The sequence below is a fragment of the Sarcophilus harrisii genome, chromosome 4 (assembly GCF_902635505.1).
Source record: "Sarcophilus harrisii chromosome 4, mSarHar1.11, whole genome shotgun sequence".
Classification (NCBI taxonomy): Eukaryota; Metazoa; Chordata; class Mammalia; order Dasyuromorphia; family Dasyuridae; genus Sarcophilus; species Sarcophilus harrisii.
In genome coordinates, this window is record NC_045429.1 from 258,351,891 (window position 1) to 258,379,392 (window position 27,502).

Sequence of the window (27,502 nt, forward strand, 5' to 3'; positions counted from 1 at the left end):
GGGAGGAAGATAAGATTCTACAGGAGGCCAAATTATAGTCCCTATGCTGTTGGATTTGCCTTATCTTCCATCTCAGTTTAGTTTTTCTAAAATACTCTCTTCATTTCTTTGCCATGTTGATTTTTGGTTCTATTCTCTTTGCTTTCTTTTAACAGGATACAAAAGCTTTAAAAAATAATTGAGAGGATAGAGTACAGTTGTAACTTAAAAAAGAAAATTATAATACCTTAAGGCCTTACCAGAGCTATTTCTTATATATACCCAACTACAGTAATATGGAATGTTGCCAATTCCAATCCCAGTTTGTCTCATTAGCTGTAGCTTAACTTTTTTAGGTCTCAGTTTCCTTATCTGTACAATGGAGGACTTAGTACTCTCTCAGATCCTTTCTAATATTCTTTGTTGTTGGCAGAATTGTAGTCATATCATGTTATGTCAGTCATATAAAATTCTTTGTGATTCCATTTGGGGTTTTCTTTGTAGAAACACTGGAATTTTTTGCCATTTCCCTTTTCAGCTCATTTTACAGATGAGAGAACTGAGGCAAACAGGGCAAAGTGACTTAGATCTTCTATATTCTAGACCTAACAGTCTCTCCTCTGAGCCACTTAGCTGCACAATAAGGGGGTATAAAATGAAATTTTCTGTCATCCATATTGTAGAATAATGAAAAAAAGTTAGATTTAATATCGTTTGAATCTAAGTTCTGTTACTAACTACTCTGTGAGTTTAGACAAGACAATTGGCTTGTAAGGGAGCCAGAATGAATGATTTGTTGTGGGTTCTTCAGTGAGGCTATTAGAAGGTATGTATTAGGAAATCAGTGATTTGGGTTTTGATTTATATAAGGAAAAAAGGGATGAACTCACATCATAGTAGTCTTGGCTATGGTTAACAAAGTGTAATTCTTCTCTTTAAAGGCTGTCTAGAGGGAAGACTACTACATGTTCATGGAAGTGGTTTTTCTCCAGGGAACATATCTGCTACTATCTGTGGTGTCCCCTGCGAAATCTTGGACAATGCTACGGTGACCAGCTTCAGCTGCCTTGTGCTACCATTAGATGGTCAGTTAAATGAAAATATCCATATATATAGTACTGGGATTATTGAGGAGCAATGTGATATAATTGAAAGAGTCCTTTTCTGCTCCCCCTCTCTCCCAGCAGATTGGTGAAAAATTAAAGTGAAAGAAAATATGTAATATTTAACATTAAAATTTAAGAGAGAGTCCTGCTATCATTGCCATGTATCCCAGTACAAAACCAAACTGGATATAAATAGGACAAATGGTATTTTATTTTATTTTATAGGATTTGTGCTATTTTAAGGAGAATTTAGGGAAGTTTAAATCTTCATGCCTAGGGTTATCTAATTAATAAAGAAATCATAAAAAATCCTTGACTTGCAGTCAAAAGACATGGAGACAAGTTTCAGGAATCAAGGACTATATTTATTGGCATGGGCATGATATTTCACTTTTCTAGGCTACCTCAGTTTATAAACTTATCTATAAAATGGGGGTGAACTAGGTTTTATTTTTTGAAGGCCCTTCCGGCTCAGGAGTTCTATGATTCTACTTCATTTGATAAGATTACATTTTTTTGTTAGTAGTTTACTACTAACTTAGAAGACTAACTTAGAAGACTACTTAATTTCTCTGAAATTCAATTTTTACATTTGAAAACTGTCATTCAAATACAGACTAATCCATTTTAATATTGGTTCTGTAGAAATTGTTATGGAATTCATAGAAAATATTAAAAAACAGACAAATCAACTAACCACTTAGCAATGTACCCTGTTTAATTGGCTATAGTTTAGTGAAAAAATGTTCTGGGATTTATGGAAAGTTGCCATCTAAAGGACCCAGCACTGTTACTAGCTTTGTTTTGTCACTAGGGTGAGATTGATGAGTGCTGAGGAATGCTGTCTGTTGCCATCTCAATGCAGTACAGGGCAGTACCATGCTAGAGATAACAGCTTCTGAATATTGACTGTCTCTACTTGATCATATCCCTTATCCTTACTGTAATTAGAGCAGTGGTTACTTTTGTCAGCTCACATTACGTCTTGATTTTGGAATTACCAGGTTTTAACAGGCTTCATCTTTAGGGATACATCATCTCTGTTACCTTTAGCTATTCAACAGGCTTTGGATAAGTCTGTTTTTGGTGGGGAAAAATATAGCTTTACTATTCATCAGGATGGCTGGCAAATTGCATAGTAATTACACATAGTGATTCAAGTAAAGTCCAGACCTAATTACTGCCTAAACTGCAGGATGAGCTTAGCCAGATGATTATCTTGTTTGCATAATCACAGATCAAGAAGCTATCTAAGCATTTAACAACAAAGTTTATCAGATCTCCTTTCTATGGAGGTCTTTTAGCTGCCCAGTCCTCCTATGGAGTGTAGCTGCAGTGGGACTATTAGAGTCACCAAATAATGCAGACGAGATTCAATTAAACAGATTTTTTATGGGAGTCAGAAATAGAGTAGGGCAGAGTAGAGAGGGGAGACTAGGAGAGGGAAACAGAAGAGACAGGAATGGGAGAAAGGGACACAGAGGAAAAGGTAGGGGAGAAAAAGGAATGAGAGAGATAGTGGATGAGGGAAGGATAAACAGAAGTAAAGGGAAGGAAAGAAAGAGTAAGAGAGTGAGAGAAAGAGAGAAGGGGAAAAAGAAGGGAGAAAGGGAGATGACAGGAAAGGGGGGATATTAGGGAGAAAGTGAAAGGAGACAAATATAAGAAAGAGAGAAGGGAAAGAAAGGAGAACAGGAACAGGGTAGAAGAAGGGGAGAGGAAAGATGGGAGAGAAAGGAAAGGAGAGATAAGACAGAAGAGAGTGAGTCAGTAGAGAAGAAGAATTGGGAGAGAGGAAAGAAAAAAGAAGAGTATATATTAAAAAGCGTTTTTGCTATTCTAGTTTAGAAGAGAATAACATTTTTTGATTAAACTTCTTGAAATGATGAGGTAGGCTCCTAATTTTATTGAATACACAAGAAAAACTTGGGCTCAGAAAGTCTGAGTAATTAATTTATGATTCTGCAATGAGCCATTTGGTGGATCCAGACAATGAGGACTTATGTATCTTAACAATAAATGTAATTTCGATAGGGCTTTATTCTTTACAAACTATTTACCTAAAAATATAAAACAAAATAAAACCCTGTGAGGTAGATAGTGCAAGTATTATTATCCCATTTTACAGGTGAGGAAACAATCTCAGGGAGTTTAAAGGTTTGCCCAAACCCTTACACATACTCATTACTAGAGCTCAACCCAAATCTTTTGGATCAAAGTCTTTTTCTGTTACACTCTTTGGGGGTCTCATGGTTGATAACCATACACTCCATTTTTGCAGAGGGAAGAAGGGGGGAATTTTCATTATGTAGTACTTCAAATTAGTAGACAATAATAAAAGCGAAAGAATTATTGCATTTTAGAGTTAGAGACTCAAAGGATTTGTTTAATCACTTGCTATTAAATCATTTTTCACTTGTGTTTAACTCTATGACCCCATTTGAGGTTTTCTTGGCAAAGATTCTGAAGTACTTTGCTGTATTCTTCTTCATCTCATTTTACAGATGAGTTACTGATGCAAATAGGGTTAAATAACTTTCCCAGGATCACACAGTTAGAGTCGGTGGCTGAATTTGAGGTCAGGTCTTTCTGGCTCCACTGTGCCACCCAGCGATCCTTTTCGATCACCATTTTAATTATAATCTTTACAACTCCAATAAGTGCTTTTCCACTTAAAGAATTCTTGTTATGAGAACCTTGCTATGGACCTGCCCATTTCCCTCTTTTGATAAGCAATTATTCAGAAGAGTTTGATTATAAAATCAGTTGCCTCTTTTCAGTTTCTGATTCTGCCCACTACAGCTATAACAAGCGAATTTCTCTTCCACATATAAAATGCTTGAATAGACTTTTCTTGTCTCCTAACTCTGTTTTTCTTCTAAACATCCTCAGATCCTTTAGAACTCAATTTCTTAAACTGTGGTTTGCAACCCCATATGGATTTTCATAGTTGAATGTTGGGATTACAAAATTATGATTTATTATCAGCAAAAGTTTGATTTGTATACCTATTTTATATCTCTATATGAGGGATCACATTAAAAATTCTTGGGTTAAAAGGAGTAATGAGTGAGAAAAGTTTAAGAACACTTATTTTAGAGAATCATGTGATTTTCAGGTCCCTAATTATACTGGTCATCCTGCTCTTCAGTGAATTAATGTCCTGAAAACTGGGACCTTTTCCTCTTCTTTCTCTTCCTCCTCCTCCTCCTCTTCTTCTTCCTTCTCCTTCTTTTCCTTCTCTTCTTCCTCCTTGCTCCTCTTCCTCCTTCTCCTTCTCCTCCTTCATCCTGCTCCTCCTCCTTTCCTCTTGCTCCTCCTGCTCCTCACCTCCTCCTCCTTGTTCTTCTTCTTCTTCCTTCTCCTCTTCTTCCTCTTTCTCTTCTTTTTTTTCTGGGAATCACTCAGGTTATTATCCATCTCCCTTTTACAGCATGACCAGTTCATCTCCTTTTCCAATCATATGTTTTCTGGATAACTTTTGTATTACTGTTTCCATGAGAATCATTTTCAGTAATATGCTGCCCACCATCTCTTCAATGTTTCTTTGAGGCCACCTACAATTTTCACTCCCCTCCCCCATTACATTATATATTCCATGATTATAGCCTGCATCATAGATGATTGATCTATGTATCTATCAATCATAGATAGTAGCTGCAAAAGAATATTGGTATTAAAAGGATGAGTTCATATTTGTCTTAGCCAGCAGCTTGTTATTTTAAAAAGTTTAAGTTCAATTTAGAAGAATGAAAAGATGGACATCCTAATTCAGGCTAGGTAAATTATGACACTGAAGAAAATGACAATTTTCAGTTCTGAAAAAAGATAAGGAAATATTCACACTAGGTATTTGATTTTAGAGCAAAACCAATCTAGAGAGTCCTTTCCACAAACTCCAGATAATATTGGAGGTTGTTCAAAATCAGTGGGATTAGGTAAAGAAATGGAAATAGCAATCCTTAAAATAGCCACTAGGTGACGGTAAATACACATAGTTTATGCAGAAACCTTTATTCCAAGAAGATAATTTAGCATGGTCTAGGAAAAAAGGAGGAAAAGAAAGAAGTCAACAAATAAAGAAAAAGGAAACTAAGAAAGGAGAAAAAGAAAGCAAAGAAATGAAGAAAAGAAAGAAAAATAAGTCAAAGTAAGAAAGGCATAGAATGAAGACGAAGAAAAGTAAAGAAGGAAGTGAAGAAAGGAAGAGAAAAGGAAGGAAAGAATGAAAGAAAATGAGGGAAAAGGAAAGAAATAAAGAAGGGAGAGAGGAAAAGAAGAGAAAAGAAATAAAGAGAAAAATGTATTTAGCTCTACAATTTTATAGAAAGGAAGTTGAATGTTCATCTACCCCACTTCCTGGCTTCCTATATTCCTATATGTCACCTTCTGAAGGTGATGAAAATCTGTTGTATCTTTTACTTTTAAAAACATCTCCAGAAAAGTCAGTTTCATAACTTTTCTTCCTAAAACATACGAGCGTTTAAAAATGATCACTGATGCAAAACCTTTTTTTTTTTTTTCTGTTTAATTTGAATCTCTGCTGTTGCAGAATTCACTTTTCTCTAGGTTCTGGTAAAGACAGAATATAGTGATAAGATGTGTAGGGGTATATAGATATATTTATATTTATATAGATATATTTATATCTATATATCACTAAATCCATCTATACATCTATATCTCTCTATAAATACATAAATAGATGTAATGATATATAGATGTATAGTGATCATTGATTTCAAAGTCAGATGATCTGAGTTTCCTTAGTTTCAGTTTCCTCATCTGTAAAATGATGTGGCAGCCCTCGATCAGAAGTCTATAATATGATTTCAAAATGGTTCCTGTTATTATTTATATTTTATTTTATGCATTTTAAAACATTCTGAGATAAATGAGCTTTCAACAGGCTGCCAAAGGAGTCATGATGCAAACATCACATGAACAAAAAGGTTAAGAACCCTTGCACTAGGTGATTTCTTTTAGCTTTATAATTTTGTGGATTCCTTAATATCTTGTATGGGTTCAGAAGCTGAACTAAAAGACCTCTAGGTCCTAAGATAAAAACAAAACAAAACAAAACAACCAAAAAACAACCAATCAAAAAACAACAATAACAACAACAACTCCCTCTCCCCAACCCAAAACATCCACAACTAGATTTGGAATGGAAAATTTGGATTCAAATCCCACTTTAGTCTCTTACTATGTGATCCTGAGCAAATCATTTAATTTTTCTTGGCTTCAGGTTCTTCATTTGTAAAATAAACGAGTTGGACCAAATAAACTCCCAAGATCAATTAAAGTTCTAAAATTATGATCTGGGTTCTTTGTTTTTAATGTACTGCCTTCTAGACTCTTAGTTTTATCAGCTAAGCTTGAATCTGAATTAAAATCTAATCTTAGATATATTTTTTATTTTTATTTATTTATTTTTTAAAATAGCTTTTTATTTACAAGTTATATGCATGGATAATTTTACAGATTTGACAATTGCCAAATCTTTTGTTCTAATTTTTCCCCTCCTTCCCCCCATCCCCTCCCCCAGATGGCAGGTTGACCAATACATGTTAAATATGTTAAAGTATAAATTAAATACAATATAAGTATACATGTCCAAACAGTTATTTTGCTGTATAAAAAGAATTGGACTTTGAAATAGTGTACTATTATCCTGTGAAGGAAATAAAAAATTCAGGCAGATAAAAATAGAAGGATTGGGAATTCTATGTAATGGTTCATAGTCATCTCCCAGAGTTCTTTTGCTGGGTGTAGCTGGTTCAATTCATTAGTGCTCTACTGGAACCGATTTGGTTCATCTCATTGCTGGAGATGGCCAGGTCCATCAGAAATGATCATCATATGGTATTGTTCTTGAAGTATATAATGATCTCCTCGTCCTGCTCATTTCACTCAGCATCAGTTCATGTAAGTCTCTCCAAGCCTTTCTGAAATCATCCTGCTGGTCATTTCTTAGTGAACAATAATATTCCATAATATTCATATACTACAATTTATTAACCTTAAATAGAACACTATAGCTGTGTGACTGTGGGGTAAATCCCTTAGCTGCTGTCTGCTTCGATTTCCACAAAAAATGGGGATAACAATATGCTATCCTCCCAGGGCTATTGTGAGGTCCAAATGAGATAGTATTTGTAAAGGGCTTAGCAAACCTTAAAGTGAAATATAAATGGTATACATTATTATTATTATGTTATGTCAATACAATGTCTAGTTGGGGTAGCTTATTATAAGGCCAAGTCTATAAAAGTGCAAAAAGAGGAGAAAATTTGTCATTATTTGACTGATTTACACCTGAGAGAAACCATGATATTTAGGACAAATCCATTTGGAGGTGTGGACTGAGATAGTGATCACAATTATTTAATTTCCATATTACTTTTTTCATTGTGTCCTATGTAGACATAACATTATTGATTTTGGGGATTTTCTTTTTGGTACCAAAGAGAAAACAATAAAGTCTTGAAGCTATTTTCAGCCTGTAACAATTCTTGGCATAATCACTGATTTCCTTTAGTTTATTGTCTCCTCTGTGACCCTGTGCTTCCTTTTATTTGTCCTAAAACTCTCTTTCAGTCTTCAAGAGAAAACACCTTATTCCAGTATATTTTCAATAATTATGCTTTACATTTGTCTCATTCCCAATTTTTCTTTTTGATATCTTTTATTTTTACATTAATCTTTATTTCTGATTATTTCCCTTCAGCCTCTCTATCTGGAGACCCATCCCTTGTATAATAGAATAAAAAAGAAAAGAAGGAAAACACAGTTCAACAAATCCAATCAACTACATCAATCATATCTGATTGCATTTGAAATATTCCACTTTCATAGCCCCATAATTTTACAAAGAAAGGAGAGATGCCCATTTTCTCAGCTCTTCTTTGAGACATCTAGTTTCTGTTCTTATTGTTTCTTCCTTTGACACTGATTTAGTCATCATGTATATTGTTTTTTCCTGGTTTGCTTACTTTACCCTGAATCAGTTCACATTTCTTCCCATTTGACTTTCATATTCATCAATTCTTATGGGACAACAATTTCCATTATGTTAAATTTATCACAATTTGTTTAGCCATTCCCAGTTATTTAGAACTCCCAATTTTTCAAAACATTTTCCCAGTGTGATTTTATTTACTCCTCACAACTCTGTAGAAAGGATCATCATTCCTACTTGGTGGATGAAGGAATTAAGATATAGAGAAAGGTTAAATGGAGTAAGGTCAAACAGGTTTTAGTAGAAGAACTGGAAGGAGAGTCCATATTGCCTGCCTTCTTAGATCCATGTGTTTTTTATTAGGCCACCCCCAGTCACTGCTGGCTCCATTACCCTTTAAGATTTTATAGACTTTGATTTTACAGCTCTCTTCAAACTTTGTTTTTAAACTAAAGAACCTTAGTCTTTTTTTAAAGCATGTTTTCATATAAAATTAGCTTCATATCCCTGCTTTTTAGTTATCCTAAAGTAATTTTTTTCAGCCCTCTAATTATAGAGACAGTTTGGTGTGATAGAGGATGGCATAGTGAACTGAAGTCAATTAGGTTTAAAAGCCATTTCTGGTACTTGCTACCTGTGTGGTCACCAGTGAATCAGTCAACTTTTCTGAATCTTTAAAATATAGTACTGGCAGTAACTACTCAATGGGATTTGTTCTGAGAATCAAGCAAAATAATATATGCAAAATGTTTTGCCAACTCTAAAGCAATATAAAAATGTTAATTCTTAATACAGAATAATAAAATTCTAGAATTTCATAATTTGAAGAACCTTTAAATGTTCTCTCTAAATTAGTTTAGACTTGAAAAGGATTTTGTTTTCATAGGGTTTCTTGTTATTCAGTCATATCTGAGTCTTTGTAACCCCATTTAGGTGGTTTGCCATTTCCTTCTCTATTTCATTTCACAGATCGAAACTGAGGCAAACAGGGTTAAATCATTTGTCCGGGGTCACAAAGCTAGTAAGTATCTGAGGCCTAATTTGAACTCAGGAAGATAAATCTTCCTAACTTTAGGTTTAGCACTCTATCCACTGTGGCACCCATTTGCCCCATAGGATTCTTAATAAATGGCTATTCAGGTTGTCCTTGAATACTTTTAATGATGGAAAACTTTTTATGTATTAAGATAATATTTTAAACTTTTAGACAACTTTAATTGTTAGGAAGATCTTTGTCATATAGAATGCTATGAAATATTTCTTTTGTAAATTCCACCCAGTTATAACTATGTCTTCTGGGATTTAGTGTGACAAAATTGCTCCTTCTTCCACATTGTGGCTCTTTAAATATTTAAAGAGCACTATCATATCTCCCCTAAGTCTCTTTAGGTCTAAACCACCTTCAGTTCTTTTGTGGAATAATGAAAAGAATATGGACCTAGAGTCAGGGGAACTCTGGATTCAACTTGTACCTTTGACATTACCTATATAACCCTGTAAGTCTGTAAAAAGGTAATAATATCTAAATAAAAGATTGATATAAAGGTCAAATGTGGTGTAGGGGAAAATGCTTTGTAAACCTTAAATTGCTATATAAATTTTAACTACTTTTATTATTACTTTTATATGACATACTTTCAAGCCTCCTCACTATTATGGTTACCATTCCTTGATCATTTTCTAACTTGATAATACCCTTCTTAAAGCTTGATGCTCAGTTATTATTATTCTTGAATTGTTTTGATAATGTCTACCTGTCTGTGTTCCCATTTGGGGTTTTCTTTGCAAACATACTGGAGTGGTTTGCTCTTTCCTCCTTTAGCTCATTTTACAAATGAGGAACTGAGGCAAACAGGGTTAAGTGACTTATTCAGGATCACACAGCTCATAAGTGCCTAAAACTGAATTTGAACTCAAGAAGATGAAGCTTCCTGACTCTAGGGCCAGTATTTTATCCACTCTACCATCTAGCTTCTCTTTGATGCAGAGAACTGATCACAAAATTTTATGTGTTGAATCAAAGCAAAGTGTTCTAATTCTGAACAGTATTTGCCTCTATTCATTCAGCATAATATCCTATTAAAGTATTAGCTTTATAATATGAGCAATTGATATAATATTGGATGATTAGTTCACTTCCTGCTTTGTTTTTCTATAATAGCTTATTGTTTGGCCACAGCCTATCCTATACTTAGATCCTATTTTGCACCAAAGCAGTTATATTGTTTGAATGCAAGTGTAGGATTTGCCTTGTTCCTTAATATGCATCAAATAATGGATTGAATTTATATAGTATAATGTCCTAGTATTCAAACTGATTTTGTCATGCAATGCACTAGCTATCTCTTCTAGTTTCAATTTATCCACAAATTTGATAAGTATGCCATTTATATCTTTATCTAAGTTATTGATGAAAATTTTGACAGAATACAGATAAATATAGATTTCATGCACTCGATTAGCTTCTCCCTCCAGGTTGACATCAATGCATTAGTCACTATGCTTTGTGCCTGGTCTTTCAACCTGTTTGAAATCTACCCAACTATATTGTCTTGGATTTAAGTATGTGCACTCCTTTATAATATCAAAATATTTTGTGGATCCTTATATGATAGCAGTTGTCCTATTGATATCTATTAATTAAAAACAGGTGATTGGATATGGATTCTTGAAATAACTTCCCTATCCCTCTACTTTCCCCTTTTGTCCCACTTCCCTTAACCTCTTTAGGAATCTTATTTGATTGAGGACTAATACCCTACATTTGTCCATTTTGTTAATAACATTATTGTAAGACTTTCTCTATAGCATATAGATATGCTATATTTTCAACATTCTCTTAATCTATGAAGCTAGCATCCCAAAAAGAGATGAAGTTAGCCTGGTGTGACTTATTCTTGATGAACTCATTCCAGTCATTTGATAAAAGTTACAGAATTTTTGCAGGATTTGAATTCAAGCTCTCTGGACTATCATTTAATGAATTATTATTATTATTATTTTTGGTTCTATTTGAAAATCAGGACAGTGTTTCCCCATGTCTAGTCCCAAGAATTACTTTTCTATGTGGGAGACTATCTAATTAATTGGATAAGATGATGACTTTGAGAACATGATAAGAAATGAAGCTTAGCCATGATTGATTGACTAATAGATCATTGAATCCAGTGGTTGGGGTATCTTAGGTGTGTGGGGACCATGGCTGTTTCCTGGGAAATGCATACTCATAAGGTACAATATGTTATTGTACTTTGTCCATGGTCCTCATTGTGTGCAAACTACCATAGGAATAGCTATTGTTTTGCCCAAAATAGGCAGGTAAAAACATGATTCATATAGTTTTTTCATGCTTTAACTTTCCTCTCCCCTTTGCCACAAAAACCATCTTTGAAATCTTCTCCCTTACCCTCATAGGAAAAGGATTCAAGATTGTATCATTACTTTCACAATCATTCTTCCCCTTACTAGACGCCCTACAACGATGTGGTTATGGCATATACTTAACTGCCTTTGATTTTTGTCTCTGAAGTTATCAGATAATGGGCTCATAAGACCACAGATTTAGAATTGTTAGGGCTGGTCCTGCTGTTGTGTCTTCCCACTCCACTTTATTCTCCATTCTCCATGCAATTGCCAAAGTGATATTCCTGAAGTCTAAGTCTAGCCATGTAAGAACTCCTCCTCTGTCTGGTCTTACCCAATAAATTTCAATGGCCTCATCATCTGTAGAATCAAGAATAAAATCTTTGCCTTGTATTTAAAGATCTTTGCAATCTAGCTTCTTCCATCCTTTCCTCTATTCTTATATGTCTCTGCTCATAATTGTCCAAATTATACTTGGCAACTTGATGTTCCTGAAACAACATGTCTCATCTTTCATCTTCCCACCCACCTTTCCAACCTTCCCTCTTTTACCCCTCCCTCCCTCCCTCTCTCCTCCTTCCCTTCCTCCTTCCCTTCTGCCTCCCTTCTTTCTCTCTTTCTCTCCCTCTCTCCCTCCCTCCCTCCCTTCCTTCCTTCCTTCCTTCCTTCCTTCCTTCCTTCCTTCCTTCTTTCCTTCCTTCCTTTTCTCCTTCCTTCCTTCCCTCCTTTTCTCCTTCTCTCCTTCCTTCCTTCTTTCCTTCCCTCCTTCCTTCCCTTCCTTTCTAGATTGGTCAAGCAAACTTAGCTCTTGTAAATAGTTCTGATGTATCAAAATTAATTTGAAGCCATAACTTAGCTCTCTTGGTATTTTTTTTTTTTTTTGTTAATTCTCCCTTGCAGACTCCTTGGCTTTCCTGTGCAACCTAAGGCCCTTGGAGGAAAACTGTGATGCTACCAAGGCTACCTATATTCAGTGTGAATTGATTATCACCATAGGGACCAACAGTCTGTTAAGATCTTGGTGTTACATCTACATGTGTGAAGAAAGTCCTTGGTGTACCTTAACTCTGGACCATCAGGTAGCCTCATCCCTGAGATTATTCTCTGGATTTTTCATGAGGTAATTAAATCCATGAACCACCACACCCCCATTCAAATGTGTTCTCCTTCTCCTTCTTCCTCTCCCTTTCTCTCCCTCTTTTCCTCCCTCTTCCTCTCCTCTCTCTCCTTCCTCTCCCTTCCTCCCCCCCCTCTCCTCTCCCTCTATTTTCTCCCCTCTCTCTCTTTTCTTTCTCCTCTCTTCCCTCTCTCCTCTCATTTTCATTATGGTATCAATGGGAATTAGGAATTGCAGGGTAGGAGGAATAACCCCAGATGTTTCAGTAATTCAAATCCAATGGGTACCTGAGTGGCCCATGTTTCAGATGGTCCAGAGGGGGCATTCCATTGTGAATTCCACCCAGCCTGGATATCAAAGCATCTTCTGTCTTTTTCAAGTGTTCAGGAGAACATCTGAAAAATCTACCCAGTAAACAGTCTGCTTTGTTCTCTCTTAGATTTTAATATTTATCTTCCTATCCAAAGCAACATCTGGTGAATGCCAATGGGGAAAAAGATTAGACATTATGAAAAACAGAAGGGTTTCCCCCCCCTTTCTCGTTTCTTTCCTCTCCAAACAGATTCATGCATTTTTTTTAAAAGAAAAAGTCACAGAGAAATCCAGCAGATTGTACAGTGTTTATTCAAAGGAAGAGAGAAGCATAGACAAAATTACTCTAGATTTAGGATTTGGAAACCATAAGCTTATGTGGATTTACTTTTTTTTAACCTCAAAAGAACAAATACATAACTGAAACTTCCCAGGTTCTCTTCTCAAATTCATTTTCTTCCCAAATAAATGAGGAAAACAAGACAATGTGGGGTGCTCTGAGATTGCCTAGGTTTTTAAAAAGAAAAAAAGATCACTTTTAGCTCTTTTTTTCCACACACTACTGTGTTTCAAGGCTTCTCTCTCTGTTTTCTCTGTGTGGATCTCTGTTTCTCTCTCTTTGTCAATAGCACATAATGCTGCATCATTTTTTTTCTTGTGATTTTAGGCATAAACTACTCTTTTGCCTACCTAGTTGGAATGGCTGTTTTTGATCATTTCATGGAGGCCTTATTTACAGCTTAGAAAAATGAAATCAAAACAAAACAAATCTAGCATATCACACTGAATCAAAGAGAAACACAATCACTGTATTTCAGGAGTCTGATTTCTTCATGTTCTAAGAGAAATCTGTGCTCTTTCGGAAGCCTTTTTTCTTTTAGTAGAATGTAAGGTCTTTTTCAATTACAAGTTGAGGTACTACCTGGGACAACTGAACCTGCAAGGTGATGCATTGGGTAGAATCCCAGCTCTGGAGTCAGATGGACCTGAGTTCAAATCTGGTCTCATACACTTAGTGGTTTGTGACCTTATTTGCCTCATTTTTCTCATCTGTAAAATGAACTAGAGAAAGAAATGGCAAACCACTCTAGTATCTTTACCAAGAAAACCTTAAGTGGGGTCATGCAGAAATGTACATGTCTGATATGACTCAACAACAAGACATCCTTAACTTTGACTTATTCTTTTGTGTCCCAGTGCTTCTTTTAAGAATGCTACTTCAGTTGTTGAAGTGAAATTAGGTCTACTTATTTACTTGGGGTTTTAGTTAAGAATTTATCTTTTTAAATACTCAAAGGCAAGGGGTATTGAGAATATTCACTAATTTGGCAGTAAGTAAGTAAGGGAACTCTGGTAGTAAACAGCCTATCTAAAAGAAATATACTGTATTTGTATAAGGTTTTAAAATGGAAAGATTGCCAGGCTTAGAGTTAGGAAGACTCTTCTGACTTCAAGTCTGGCCTCAGACATTTATTATCTAAGTGACCCTGTATCAGTCACTTAACTTTGCCTCAGTTTCTTTATCTGTAAAATGAACTGAAGAAGGAAATGACAAACCACTCTAGTATCTTTGCCAAGAAAACCTGAAATGGAGTGGCAAAGAATTGGATACAACTAAAAAATGACTGTAAAACACAAAGCTCCATTATCATTTTTACTATATCAACAAATGAGCATCACCTCACTTACTCTCCTTTGTATGAGTACTACCTTCTAATTAAAAAATCTTGTATTTGTATTTGATTTTCTATATAAATACTGTCTATCCCAAACAAGCTTCTAGAGGTCAAGAACTGGTATGTATATGTGTGTTGTATATGTGTTTCTTTTTGATATTAGCACAGCATCTAGCACATAGTAGGTGCTTATTAAACTGAATTGAATAACACATTCAATTGAATATATATATTAATGCTTTGGATATTGCTTCACTATCTTGTGTCAAACAAGCTGTAAAGATGAGTCTTTACCTGAGTTACAGATTTGTAGGAAATCTATAGAAAAGAAAAATATAATGGCACAAACGAATTTAGTAAATTTCTTTAGGGTTTCCTAAAGTGATTAATAATTTTCATTAGTCCTGATGTCTAATTCCCTTTAGGTTCTGACTTAAGTATGCGGACATCTGCTTCTTTTCATGGCTGCTTTAACTCATTTCAGTGGTATTATTTAAGTGCTGTTCATGGCTAAAATGGCAGAACTGGAAAAGACCTTAGAGATTATTTAGACTGTGTCTCAGTATTACAGATGAGGAAAATGAGACTTAGAGAAATTACTTAGGAATCAAGCTTATATAACTAGTTAGTTGCAGGAACAGAAATAGAACCCAAGTTTTCTGACTCAGTCTAATGTTCTTTTTCTTGCACCATTTTTCCATCTGCTAATAGAGAACTTATTTTGGTTTCTTAGAGTAAACAAAATATTTCTGTTGCTTGGTGGAGATTTGGGATCATATTTTTATTTGGGTACATAAGTTGGGTACATGCCTATTAGAGCCATAGATCATTTGTCTAGAAAGGAATTTGGAAATCAACTGACCTAAAGCACTCTTTTTTCTATAGAATCTATAACCTAGAGCTCTCCAAGGCTTGAGTTTACACAGAATGTATCCAATTGCATAGACTGCTTCTAAAGATCAGTTATCATTTTTATTTCTCCAGACTTTATACCATGAAATATTCACATATAACTTGGGTATAATTCATGCCTAAGTTTCTTTTTTTATTATAGCTTTTTATTTACAAGATATATGCATGAGTAATTTTTCAGCATTGACAATTGCAAAACTTTTTGTTACAATTTTTCCCCTCCTTCCCCTCCCCTCCCATGGCAGGTTGACCAATACATGCTATGTATGTTAAATACAATATAAGTATACATGTCCATACAGTTATTTTGCTGTATAAAAAGAATCAGACTTTGAAATAGTGTACAATTAACCTGTGAAGGAAATCAAAAATGCAGGCAGACAAAAATAAAGAGATTGGGAATTCTATGTAGTTCATACTCATTTCCCAGAGTTCTTTCGCTGGGTGCATGCCTAAATTTCTACAAAAATAACTGGATTCCCAGCTCTCATACCAGTACTCAAGGAAACAAATATACTTCAAGTAGAGGATGATTTTTATTTTGCTCCTCTCCTACTACCTATTCTCTTATATACCAAAGTGAAAAAGGCTCACAGAAGTTTATAAGGAGACATACAGGAAAATACAGTAAGCCAATAAACATAATAGACTTTTCGGAAGGGAATAGAAGTGGAGGTTGCCACTAGAGTAACATTTTGACATTTTGGTGAAGTAATCCTTTTCCCTGTGGTCCTACAAAACCTCTTCTAATGATACCCTGAAAAACTAACACATTCTGTTGCTACTGGAACAACAATTTCCTTCCCTTTGGATCAAACTTTCTTAATAACTTAGAAACAGTGAGGAATAAAGTAAAAGTCTTTTGATCCACTGTTATTTCTTTGCTCATTCTCTAGCTGCAAAGGCCATCTTGGTGATCCTCTTCCAAGCTTAGGAACCACCCAACTCTTTTTTTTTAATTTTTAATTTTAATTTTAATTTTTTTTAAATTTAATAGCCTTTTATTTACAGGTTATATGCATGGATAACTTTACAGCGTTAACAATTGCCAAATCTCTTGTTCCAATTTTTCACCTCTTACCCCCCCCCCCCTCCCCTAGATGGCAGGATGACCAGTAGATGTTAAATACATTAAAATATAAATTAGATACACAATAAGTATACATGACCAAAACATTATTTTGCTGTATAAAAAGAATCAGACTCTGAAATATTGTACAATTAGCTTGTGAAGGAAATAAAAAATGCAGGTGGGCATAAATATAGGGATTGGGAATTCAATGTAATGGTTTTAGTTATCTCCCAAAGTTCTTTCTCTGGGCATAGTTGGTTCAGTTCATTACTGCTCCATTGGAAATGATTTGGTTGATCTCGTTGCTGAGGATGGCCAGGTCCATCAGAACTGGTCATCATATAGTATTGTTGTTGAAGTATATAATGATCTCCTGGTCCTGCTCATTTCACTCAGCATCAGTTCGTGTAAGTCTCTCCAGGCCTTTCTGAAATCATCCTGTTGGTCATTTCTTACAGAACAGTAATATTCCATAATATTCATATACCACAATTTATTCAGCCATTCTCCAATTGATGGACATCCATTCAGTTTCTGGTTTCTAGTCACTACAAAAAGGGCTGCCACAAACATTCGAGCACATACAGGTCCCTTTCCCTTTTTTATAATCTCTTTGGGATATAAGCCCAGTAGTAACACTGCTGGATCAGAGGGTATGCACAGTTTGATAACTTTTTGAGCATAGTTCCAAAACTACTCTCAAAATGGTTGGATTGTTTCACAACTCCACCAACAATGCATCAATGTCCCAGTTTTCCCACATCCCTCCAACAATCATCATTATTTTTTCCTGTCATCTTAGCCAATCTGACAGGTGTGTAGTGGTATCTTAGAGTTGTCTTTAATTTGATTTCTGATTAATAATGACTTGAGCATCTTTTTCATATGACTAGAAATAGTTTCAATTTCTATCTGAGAATTGTCTATTCATATCCTTTGACCATTTTCAATTGAGAATGGCTTGATTTTTATAAATTAGAGTTAATTCTTCTATATATTTTGGAAATGAGGGCCTTTATCAGAACCTTTGACTGTAAAAATATTTTCCCAGTTTATTGCTTCTCTAATCTTGTCTGCATTAGTTTTGTTTGTACAAAAACTTTTCAGTTTGGTATAATCGAAATTTTCTATTTTGTGATCAGTAATGATCTCTAGTTCTGCTTTGGTCATAAAGTCCTTGCCCTTCCACAGGTCTGAGAGGTAAACTATTCTGTGTTCCTCTAATTTATTTATAATTCTATTCTTTATGCCTAGGTCATGAACCCATTTTGACCTTATCTTGGTGTACGGAACCACCCAACTCTTAAGGAAAGTTCAATCCCCTCACTCTCAAACTAGGAGTTATTTTTGATACAGTCTCCAATGCCCATGAAAGCTCTATTATCTGTTAGAAAACTTGATTGTTAGTGACAAGATAACCGAAACACTGTATTTCAGACTTGGAGCCTAGCAAGCAAAATGTGCCCTGAAGATGGCATAATAACAATCCTTTGCTAACCCTCTAGATGATCTCACCCTCTGGCAAAATCTCACATAGTTCTTGTATTGTTTTGACCAGCACCCGGTATTCTCTGAGTTTGGACAAGCACCAGACAAGCTTGCACAAGTTCTGATCTTGAAGCCTTGTTATGAATCAAGCTTGTCACGTTGTTGCTGTTACCCTCATTGGCAGGATCACAGTTTACTATGTAGCCACTAGTATAGATATTGAGATCTGCCTATACTAAAGCAGGACCCTCCCAAGGGGGCAGGGTCTCTGGCACACAGGTCCTTGCTTACAAGCCATTTACCTCATTTGGAAATTAAATTTCTATTTGAATCCTGCCTCTCCTGCCTCTAGCCTGTTGTTCAGCTCTAGTCATCCACAGATTAGATACCAGTTTGGTTTGATTAACACTATCAATTTCCTTCTTCTTCCAACAGAAGTCAAGGATTTAGGAATGTTTTATACGAACCTTCCTCTCGGGTCACATATGTGAAGACATGTAACATTGAGCATATGTTCCTCTTCTCAAGGATGCTGCTCAACTGCTTGGGATACTGTTATAACTTGGACTAGAAAAGCTCTTAGGAACTCTTCTCTCAGGTTGGGTTACTAGGAAAGTATTGGAGGAGCCCATATAATTGCTATGTGCATTTGCCCCAGAGAAGAAGTCATAGTCCCTTTTAGATTTGTAATGATGGTTCCTCAGTTTATCTATTATGTTATGCTATATCTCATCCACTCCTTAAGATCCATCTTAAATTATATTTTCTTAAGAAGTCTTTCCTGGATAATTGTATTAACTCTTTCCTTTGAAGCTCCATTGAGTTTTGTATATTCTTTATGACAATTGTGGTGCTCTGTTTGGAATCATCTGGATTGTTGTTTTATATCTTTCATTAGATTATAAGCTATCAAATGGCAGGAACTGTGCCTTACTCATTTGTTATGAAAGGCAATCAGAACTTCTTATACATGGTATACACTTCAGATTTGATTGTGAAATATAAATGAAATATTTGTTAAATGTATAATTTCCTCAAAACTTTACCAATCTAGTGACAAGAATATGAATATGGGAGTCAGGAGACCAGTTTCTAGATGCCTACTTGCCATTAATTTCTCTTCATCTCAGTTCAAGGATTAGTCCAAGTCCTGCCTATCTCTTAGGATGGCTAAAATTTAAGTATAGGCTTCAAATGTTTGAGGTACAATTTGAATCCAGGTCTTCTTAATTGAAATTTCAGCATTCTGTCTACTGTACCTAATGAGAGAATCAAAGTACAAATGATGTAAAGTGTTTCAGACCTTATGTCTATGTTAATTTGTATTATAACTTTTAAATATAATTTAATATTAATACAAAAATAAAATGAAATGAAATAACAGATGATATAAGAATAGCACAAATATGTAAGAATAGTGTCAGGAAAGTTAATAATAATACTGATAATAATACTAACTAATATTTATTTTGTGCTTCAAGTTTTGCAAAGTACTTTTAAATGACCTCAGGCTTATAAATATAAAAAAGAAATAGATAAATATGCTAGTTGGAAAAGGTTGTAAAATGTTAAATGATGAAAATGAAGCAGTAGGATTCTTTTAATATGACTTAAATCTCCACCACAGAAAATGATTTCCAAACTATTAAGAGTAGAACACATTGGATTAAAACAGAATGGATGCTAAAGAGCAAGCATAATTTCAGTAAGAAATCATACCAGAATAACTTCTTTTTCTGTTCCCTTGTTCTCTTCTTCTCTTTTGCTGTCAGGCTGTTAGATTAGGAGAGTACTATAAATATATTTTATCCAGTTTTAGCAGCATATTTGACAAAGTATCTCATGGTATTCTCTTTGAAGCAATGGAGGAATATTGGCTGACCAATAGTACAATAAAAAGAATTTATAATTGACCAAATAGCTATTTCAAGGAGCAATCTTGATTTTATGTCAACTTGAAAGGAGATCTCCAGTAAAGTGCCTCAGTGACTTGTTTTGGCCTTTTGTTGTTTTATCTTTTTATCAATGACTTTGATAAAGACATAGTTGTTATACTTATCCATTTCACATATGGTCCCAAATTAGGATGGATAGCTAACCCAGTGGATAATTGAGGCAAAAAACATAGTGATAGGCTAGATCAATATGATTTTAAAAGATGAAATTTTATCAGAGTAAATATAAACTCATATATAAGTTCAAAATAATTGACTTTGTGAGAAAAATCTTTAGTATCATTTTATCTGAAAAAGGTTGGGGGAATTTTAGTAGATTGTAAACTCAAAATGAATCAATGATATGGGAAACAAAAGGGCTAGTGAAATCTTGAGCTGCATTGGGATAAGTATAAAGGAATATAGGAGATGACAGCTATTGGTTCCTTTATTTGTCAAACTGCTGTTTTAAAATGCCTTTGTTAAAGTGGCTCACCCAGGGGTGAGCACTCAGAATGATGAAGCGCTTCCAGTCTATTCCATATGAAGAGTGGTTGAAAGAACTGAGGATGTTTACCTTAAAGCTCAGCAGAAAGATTAGAGTTGTTCTATTTGCTCCCAGGATGTAGAGACAGGAACAATAGATAAAAGTTGATGTATAGAGATACTGCCTAACAATTAGAACTTTCCAAAAATGGAAAAGGGCTGCCTTGGGAGATAGTGAGTTTCTCCTCATTGGAGGGAGAAATAGAGTTGATACTGTATGTATTGGAGTAGGAGACTCCTTTCTAGGTTGGGATTGACTAAATGGCCACTGAAGTTCCAACCAATTCTGAAGTTTTGAGATTCTTTAGTTTTATAAATGAAAATGCATGATGTATAAAGATAGACAACGTTTAGCTGCTTACAATTAATTCATTTCCAATCACTGATAAATTGTATTGCAGAGTTCTGAAAGTAATCACAACACCACTATTAGTAATATTTCAGTAATCATGGAGAAGAAGGATGTGCTAGAAGACTGGAAATGATCAAATTATCTCCTTCTTCCAATTTTTATAAAGGAGAAAAAGTTGCCTCATAGAAACATAAATCTTGGTGATCACTCAACTAGAATTTACATACCAGATACTGTGCTAAATTTTGGCTACTGAATACATTCATTGTTAATTCCAATATATAGTTTGAAGATAATTAAAGTTGAAAGAGATGTGGAATTACCAAAAGGAAGCTATGACTAATGAATCACATTTCCTAGTATGATATGGTTGCCACACTAGTATACGTGGGATAAGCTACTGACATAGTGTATTTTGATTTTTATCAATACATTTGATAAAAGCTATGATGATTTTTCCTAAGCTTTAGAGAGAGAAATGCAGATTATAAGGTAGATGGATTCATAATTCAACAAGCAAATCCAAGGACTTTTGATTAATGGATAAATTTCAGCAGGAAGAAAGTCTTTAGTGGAATATCATAGGTCTCTGTTCTTGGCTCTGGTTTTTTTTTTTTTTTTTTAATCAGCAATCTAGATGAAGACACAGAAGGCATACTAATTGATGTTCAGATGACATAAAGCTGAGGTGATAGCTAGAAATACAAGGTAAAATTAAGAGTCCAAATGATTTCATCAGTTTGGAACAATGGACTAGAATCTAATAAGATGAAATATAATAAGGATAAAGGCCAAGTCTTATGTTTACATTTAGAAATTCAACTATATAAAGTCAAGTCTTAATATCATTTTGTGTGAAAATGGTGTGAGGGTTTTAGTTGATATTAGCTGACTCTCAATATGAGCCTAAAAATAATGGAATATAACTACACCACCACCCTCAGCTAATAAAACAACCCCAAACATATGCAATCTTAGGGTGCATTAATCCAAAATAACAAAAGGGAATATACTACCATAATCTGCTGCACTCACATTGTAGATGGAGTACTCTGATAAATTCTGTGCATCAGATTTTAAGAGGTCATTGACAAACCAGAACTAGGTTGAAAAAGATAGTCAAGGTATTGGTGATATTTCATATGAGGAACTGAGGATATTTAATTGGGAAAGATAAGAATATGTAAAGAAAGGGAGAGAGACACATAACAGCTTTCTTTAAATATTTGGAAAAGAAAAACAAAGAGTTGATGATCTGTTATTTGGAAGAGGAAGAAGACTTCATTTCTGTTGTTTCAGAGATCATAATCTGACTGATATGAAACTTGAGGGATGCAAATTTCAAATCATACCATATCATATCATATAAGGGAGCACTTTCTAATAATTATATCTATCCAATAATGAATGGAGACCACCTCAAAGTGTTAAACTTTCCATTAGTTTAAATGTTCAAGTAGAGTTTCAATGTCAGCTTGTGGAATTTTATGATGAATTTTTTTCCTTTGGACAGAAGATCCTTTCCTTTCCTTTCCTTTCCTTTCCTTTCTCCTTTCCTTTCTCCTTTCCTTTCTCCTTTCCTTTCTCCTTTCTCCTTTCTCCTTTCTCCTTTCTCCTTTCTCCTTTCTCCTTTCTCCTTTCCCTTCCCTTCCCTTCCCTTCCCTTCCCTTCCCTTCCCCCCTCCTCCTCCTCCTCCTCCTCCTTTCCTCTTTCCTTTTTTCTTTTCCTTTCTTTCTGGACTAACATTGATCATTGTAATTATACAGTATTCAGTTTTAGTTTTTTGTTCTTTTTCATTTTCATTGTTTTCATCATTGTGTATGTTGTTTTACTGTATCTAGTTAGTTCATCCTGTATCAGTTTATGTCTTCCTAATCATCTCTAAATGCTTTTTTTTGGTATTCTTATATGTTACATACTTTGTTTAGCCATTCATTAAGTGGTGGATATCTACTTTGTTTTCAACATTTTGCTGAACCCCGAAAGTTGTAGTGATAGGACTGGGTTCTGTGATTTTGTTAGTTTAGAGAATCCTTGATAAATAAACTCTCTCTATCAGTGAAGTTTCCAGTTGTGCTACAGCTTAAAATCTCAGAGAGGAGGTTGCAGTGAACATCATGGTATCTTCTGGACTTTTTGTTTTCCGTCTTCAACCTCCTTGAAATATATGCCAGACAATTATCTGAAGGATATGGACAATTCAGTCACTTAAAAATTGCTTTCTAGTCTGCATTTATGAATTCATCAAGAGTGTCAGATCTTGTTGCTTTGTTCTTTCCATCTTTCTAACATTGGTGGTTTCCATTTTATTAGCTTGATTAATTTTCTGATCATGAGGTGAAATGAGGATTTTTTTTTAAATTTGGATTTCTCTTATTATTACTCATTTTTAACAATTCCATGTAGTTCTTTTGAACAGAGGTGTCTGCAATAACTCCTGAGTGGGCCAGAACCAGATTAAGATGTAATTGGAATTTAATAAAAATAAAATATAGCATAGATGATGTTAATTTGTCATTTTCTGTGTCAATATGTGGCCCATAAAGAACTATTTCTATTTGAGTTTGAAAGCAACGATTTGAATAATTACAGATTTATATCTTTTTATTTTTTTTTAACATGTGTAATTATACAAAACATATTTCCATATTAGTCATGTTGTGAAAGAAGACATAGACAAAAAGGGGAAAATTAATTTAAAAAAGTGGAAAATACTATGCTTTGATCTGTATTCAGATTCCATCAGTTCTTTCTCTGGATGTGGATAGCAGTTTTCAGAAGATGATTGATTTGTAAAGGACTTTAGGAGCCATTAAGTTGTTTCCTCTCTCCAATTTTGTAGATGAGGAAAACTGAGGCATAGAATGGTTAAATGACTTGTTTAGGGTCATGTAACAACTAAGTATCTAAGGTAGGATTTCAACTCGGGTCTTTCAAGTTCAGTGCTCTATTTGCTGTTTTTTGAAAACTATCCATTCATGTCTTTTGATCTCATACACATGGCAGAATGAGTTAGCATCAAGATTACTTAAGTAAAATTTTCAGTAGCCTCAGACTCTGATTCTGAACACCCAGTGTTTGATTTTATAATGTTGGTTGAAAGGTACATTTTAAAAATAATAATAATAATAGCTTTTTATTTTTTCAAAATACATGAAAAGATAATTTTCAGTATTTACCCTTGAAAACCTTGTGTTCCAAATTTTTCTCCCTCTCTTCTCACTTGTACCCTCTCCTAGACAACAATAATCCAATATAGATTAAAATGTGCAATTCTTCAAAGCATATTTCCACATTATCATGCTATATGAGAAAAATCAGATCAAAAGGAAAAATGAGGAAAAAACCAAACGAATAAAGAAGCAAGCGCACAAACAACTACCACCACTGCAACACATGTGAAAATACTATGCCGTGATCTGCTTTCAGTATCTACAATCTTCTCTCTGGATCTGAATGGTGCTTTCCATCATGTCAGTTGGTATTGCCTCAAATTACTTCATTGTTGAAAACAGGCAAGACCATCACAGTTGATCATCACATAATCTTCTTGTTGCTGTGTAAATCTCTTAGTTCTACTCATTTCGCTTAGCTTCATGTAAGTTCATGTAAGTCTGAAAGGGACATTTTTGACATTAATTAATGAGACACTATGGTTCAGTAGGAATCTGAGTTGTTGAGTAGGAAAAATATTTACCAGCTGCTTCTGGTCAGGTTTAAAATCTTAGGCTTCAAGAAGAGTTGGAAGAACTTTAGTCCAGCTTTCTGTAGGAGTGCCCTCTCTAATATTAGTGATAGGTGATCTGCTAACCTTCTCCCAAGAGACAGTCTTTCCAACTGCTTTGTATATATACATTTTGCACTGAAGCTGTTCATATTCACCTGTACTCTTCTGTTTACTCATTTGTGATGTCTCCTACAATAGAATGTAAGCTCTTTGAATGGTGATTATTTCATTTGTGAATTTGGCATAATGTTTGATATCTTTTTTGTTCAGTTGTGTCTGACTATGTGACCTTATGCACCAATTCTTTTGGCAAAGACACTGGAATAGTTTTCCATTTCCTTCTTGGTTGTCTACCCATTTTACAGATGATAAATTGGTGAGAGGTTAAACAACTTGCCCAAGGTCACATAGCTAGTAAGTATTTGAGGCTGGATTTGAATTTAGATCTTCCTGACTCCATACCCCATTGTTCTATCTACTACAACACATCTTTTAGGTGGCTATGTTTAGTGCAAAGTAATTTAATAAATGTATATTGATTAATTGATTGTTGGACTTTTTCAGGAACATTTTCAGTGACAGGTAACTCATTACTTAACATTTGACCAGGTACTTCAAAGATCATTGCAGAAGGAGTTAAAAGATCTGGATGCTAGTTCTAGTTCTCCTATTAAATTGTGTGATCCTAAACAAATCACATAATCTCTCTGATTTTCAATTTCCTCTTTGTAAAACAAGGGATGGAATTTAATAATGCTACAGAAGTAACTCAAAATATAAAAAATGATGCAAATATCAAGTATAAAGATGGTGATATACTTATCAATAATATAAATTATTCATAAGTTAATTACATCAATGCCCACAACTAGGATTAAGCTTGAGAGAATATAATAAGTATTGGGCATAATAACCTTAAAAACTCTCCTCCTAACCTGCCTCCAATGTGTCCAAGTGTTTTGTTTTTCTTAGTAAAACTATCAGGCCTCTATATTTCATTTTCCAACTTCTGACTTCTCTTGCTCATTGCAAGAGGGGTTTTTAGAGCATTGGCTGGGAGTATAACTGGCACATATATCGAATCTCCTTAGTCTGGGCTGTTAAGTAAGTTTAATTAATTTACTAAGTTAATGTTCCACTCCTAGCAACAGAGACTCATTGCCATCAGCTGGGGAGAGGGAATTGAAAGCCTAAATGAGCTCATTTTTTCACAGTTGGAATTAGGGACCAGTTAGCCAGTTGTGTGGGTTTTCCAATTTCTCCCTCTGCCCTGGGGGGGATAAAGGCTATTCACTCCCCCAGTGCTAAGTGTGAATAAGAGCAGGAAGAGGGAAGGGGGAATGAGAAAAATCTCTCCCCAATGTTTGTTTCCATCTTCAAAACAGGCCGTGTCATCCCTGCTTTGCTTGTTAGTTTGGAGTGGGAGAAAGATGCTTTTTTGCTAATGTTCCTTACAGATCTGGAAAAGAGCTAAGCCTTAGTGAATGATATTTACCGCATATATTTTCATTGCAGGGGTTGCAGATAAAGGGAAAACAAATAAACAATAAAAGAATGGAAACAAAATTACAGAAATTTGCAAAATTTGACAAATGGTGGCCTGTAGTTGCCACAAGCTAATGGCTTGCAATGATTAATAAGAGTAAAAATAATTGCATTTCATTAAGATTGATGACACCCCATTTAACCTCCCCTCTCGTTTCAGCCCTAAAGTGGAAAGAGATGAAGTTCTCATCTATAATAGCTCCTGTAACATTACCATGGAAACTGAGGCAGAGATGGAGTGTGAGGCACCTAATCAGCCAATTACCGCCAAGATTACTGAGATACGGAAAAACTGGGGCCAGAACACTCAGGTATAATCAAATCTTTTTTACAGACTGATCCAAACAGCTCAAAATTAAATTTGTAATATTGTGTACATTAAAAAAACAATTTAGTCTGAATGGTACCAATATATAATATTAAATGCTTTCAAACTTTGACTAGTGGTTCTAATGCAAAACATCTGCATTCACGGTTAACTATGGTTAATCATATATTTTTTTCAAATACAAATGAGAGCTGCCTGGACTCTCTTAGGGAAAAAAGTCTATACAGATAATCTTTATGGCATTGGTCCCATTTTCTGGGTGGATATTTTAAAATGAACTCTTTATGTCCCCTCCCAGTCCCATTCTCCAATAAATGTCAAATGATTTGGCCAGTCCCTTTGTGCTTGGAAGGATTCCAAATCGTTTAAGCTATCTTCAGTATGACAGGAGAACATCCACTTACTGCTGGGCATATGTCATCTGGTACATCTCTGCTCTGTAGGGAGCAGATTAGAAACTTGGGCCTAACAGTTAATTGTAGTGAAACTAGAACAGAAAAGAACCCTAGTATCATCATCATTCTTTACTCCTTCCTCACTCCTATTTCAATTCATGAATATTAGGACCCTCTGAATCGGCTTCTTTAAGTGGTTGTAGAATGACTTAATCTTCAGAGACAACCAGTGTAACATCTCCCCCAACTTTTCCAAGGAATTCTCTGGAGTTGAAACCAGAGAATATTGGTAGTTGAAAAAGAATGATCTTTAACTCTCTTTTGACTGATTCTTTCTCTAACAGTCCAGTTCTTATTTGAAAAGGGAAAAGGATGATCCCTTCTTTGTTTGAATTTCTGACTGGCATTAAAAACAAAGGAACATAAAAACCAAACTCTTCATTTTTCCCCCAAAGTAGTCTCCTTGTATATTTTTGTTCTCAAGAGTGAGGGAAATCATTGTCTATTCTATGTCCATGTGACACTTTGATGTTATATTAGATCTTACCCTTCATATCAAGTATTTGCCAAATCCTGTCATTTTGTTTAGCATAATGTCCTTTCCCACACTTCAAATCTGTCTCACTCATTCAGTTAATTCAAGTCAATTAATATTTTACATGTTATAACTATGTGGAAGCTACAATGTG

The 27,502-nt window shown here is 34.8% G+C and overlaps 1 protein-coding gene across 1 annotated transcript in view; it reads left to right on the forward strand.

Moving 5' to 3' along the window:
• PKHD1 (PKHD1 ciliary IPT domain containing fibrocystin/polyductin) overlaps window positions 1-27,502 on the forward strand; it is a 611,151-nt gene that overhangs the window by 105,240 nt on the left and 478,409 nt on the right. The window contains 3 exon segments of the mRNA XM_031964731.1: window positions 921-1,064; window positions 12,310-12,529; window positions 26,251-26,401. Coding sequence (XP_031820591.1) covers window positions 921-1,064; window positions 12,310-12,529; window positions 26,251-26,401 — 515 coding nt within the window.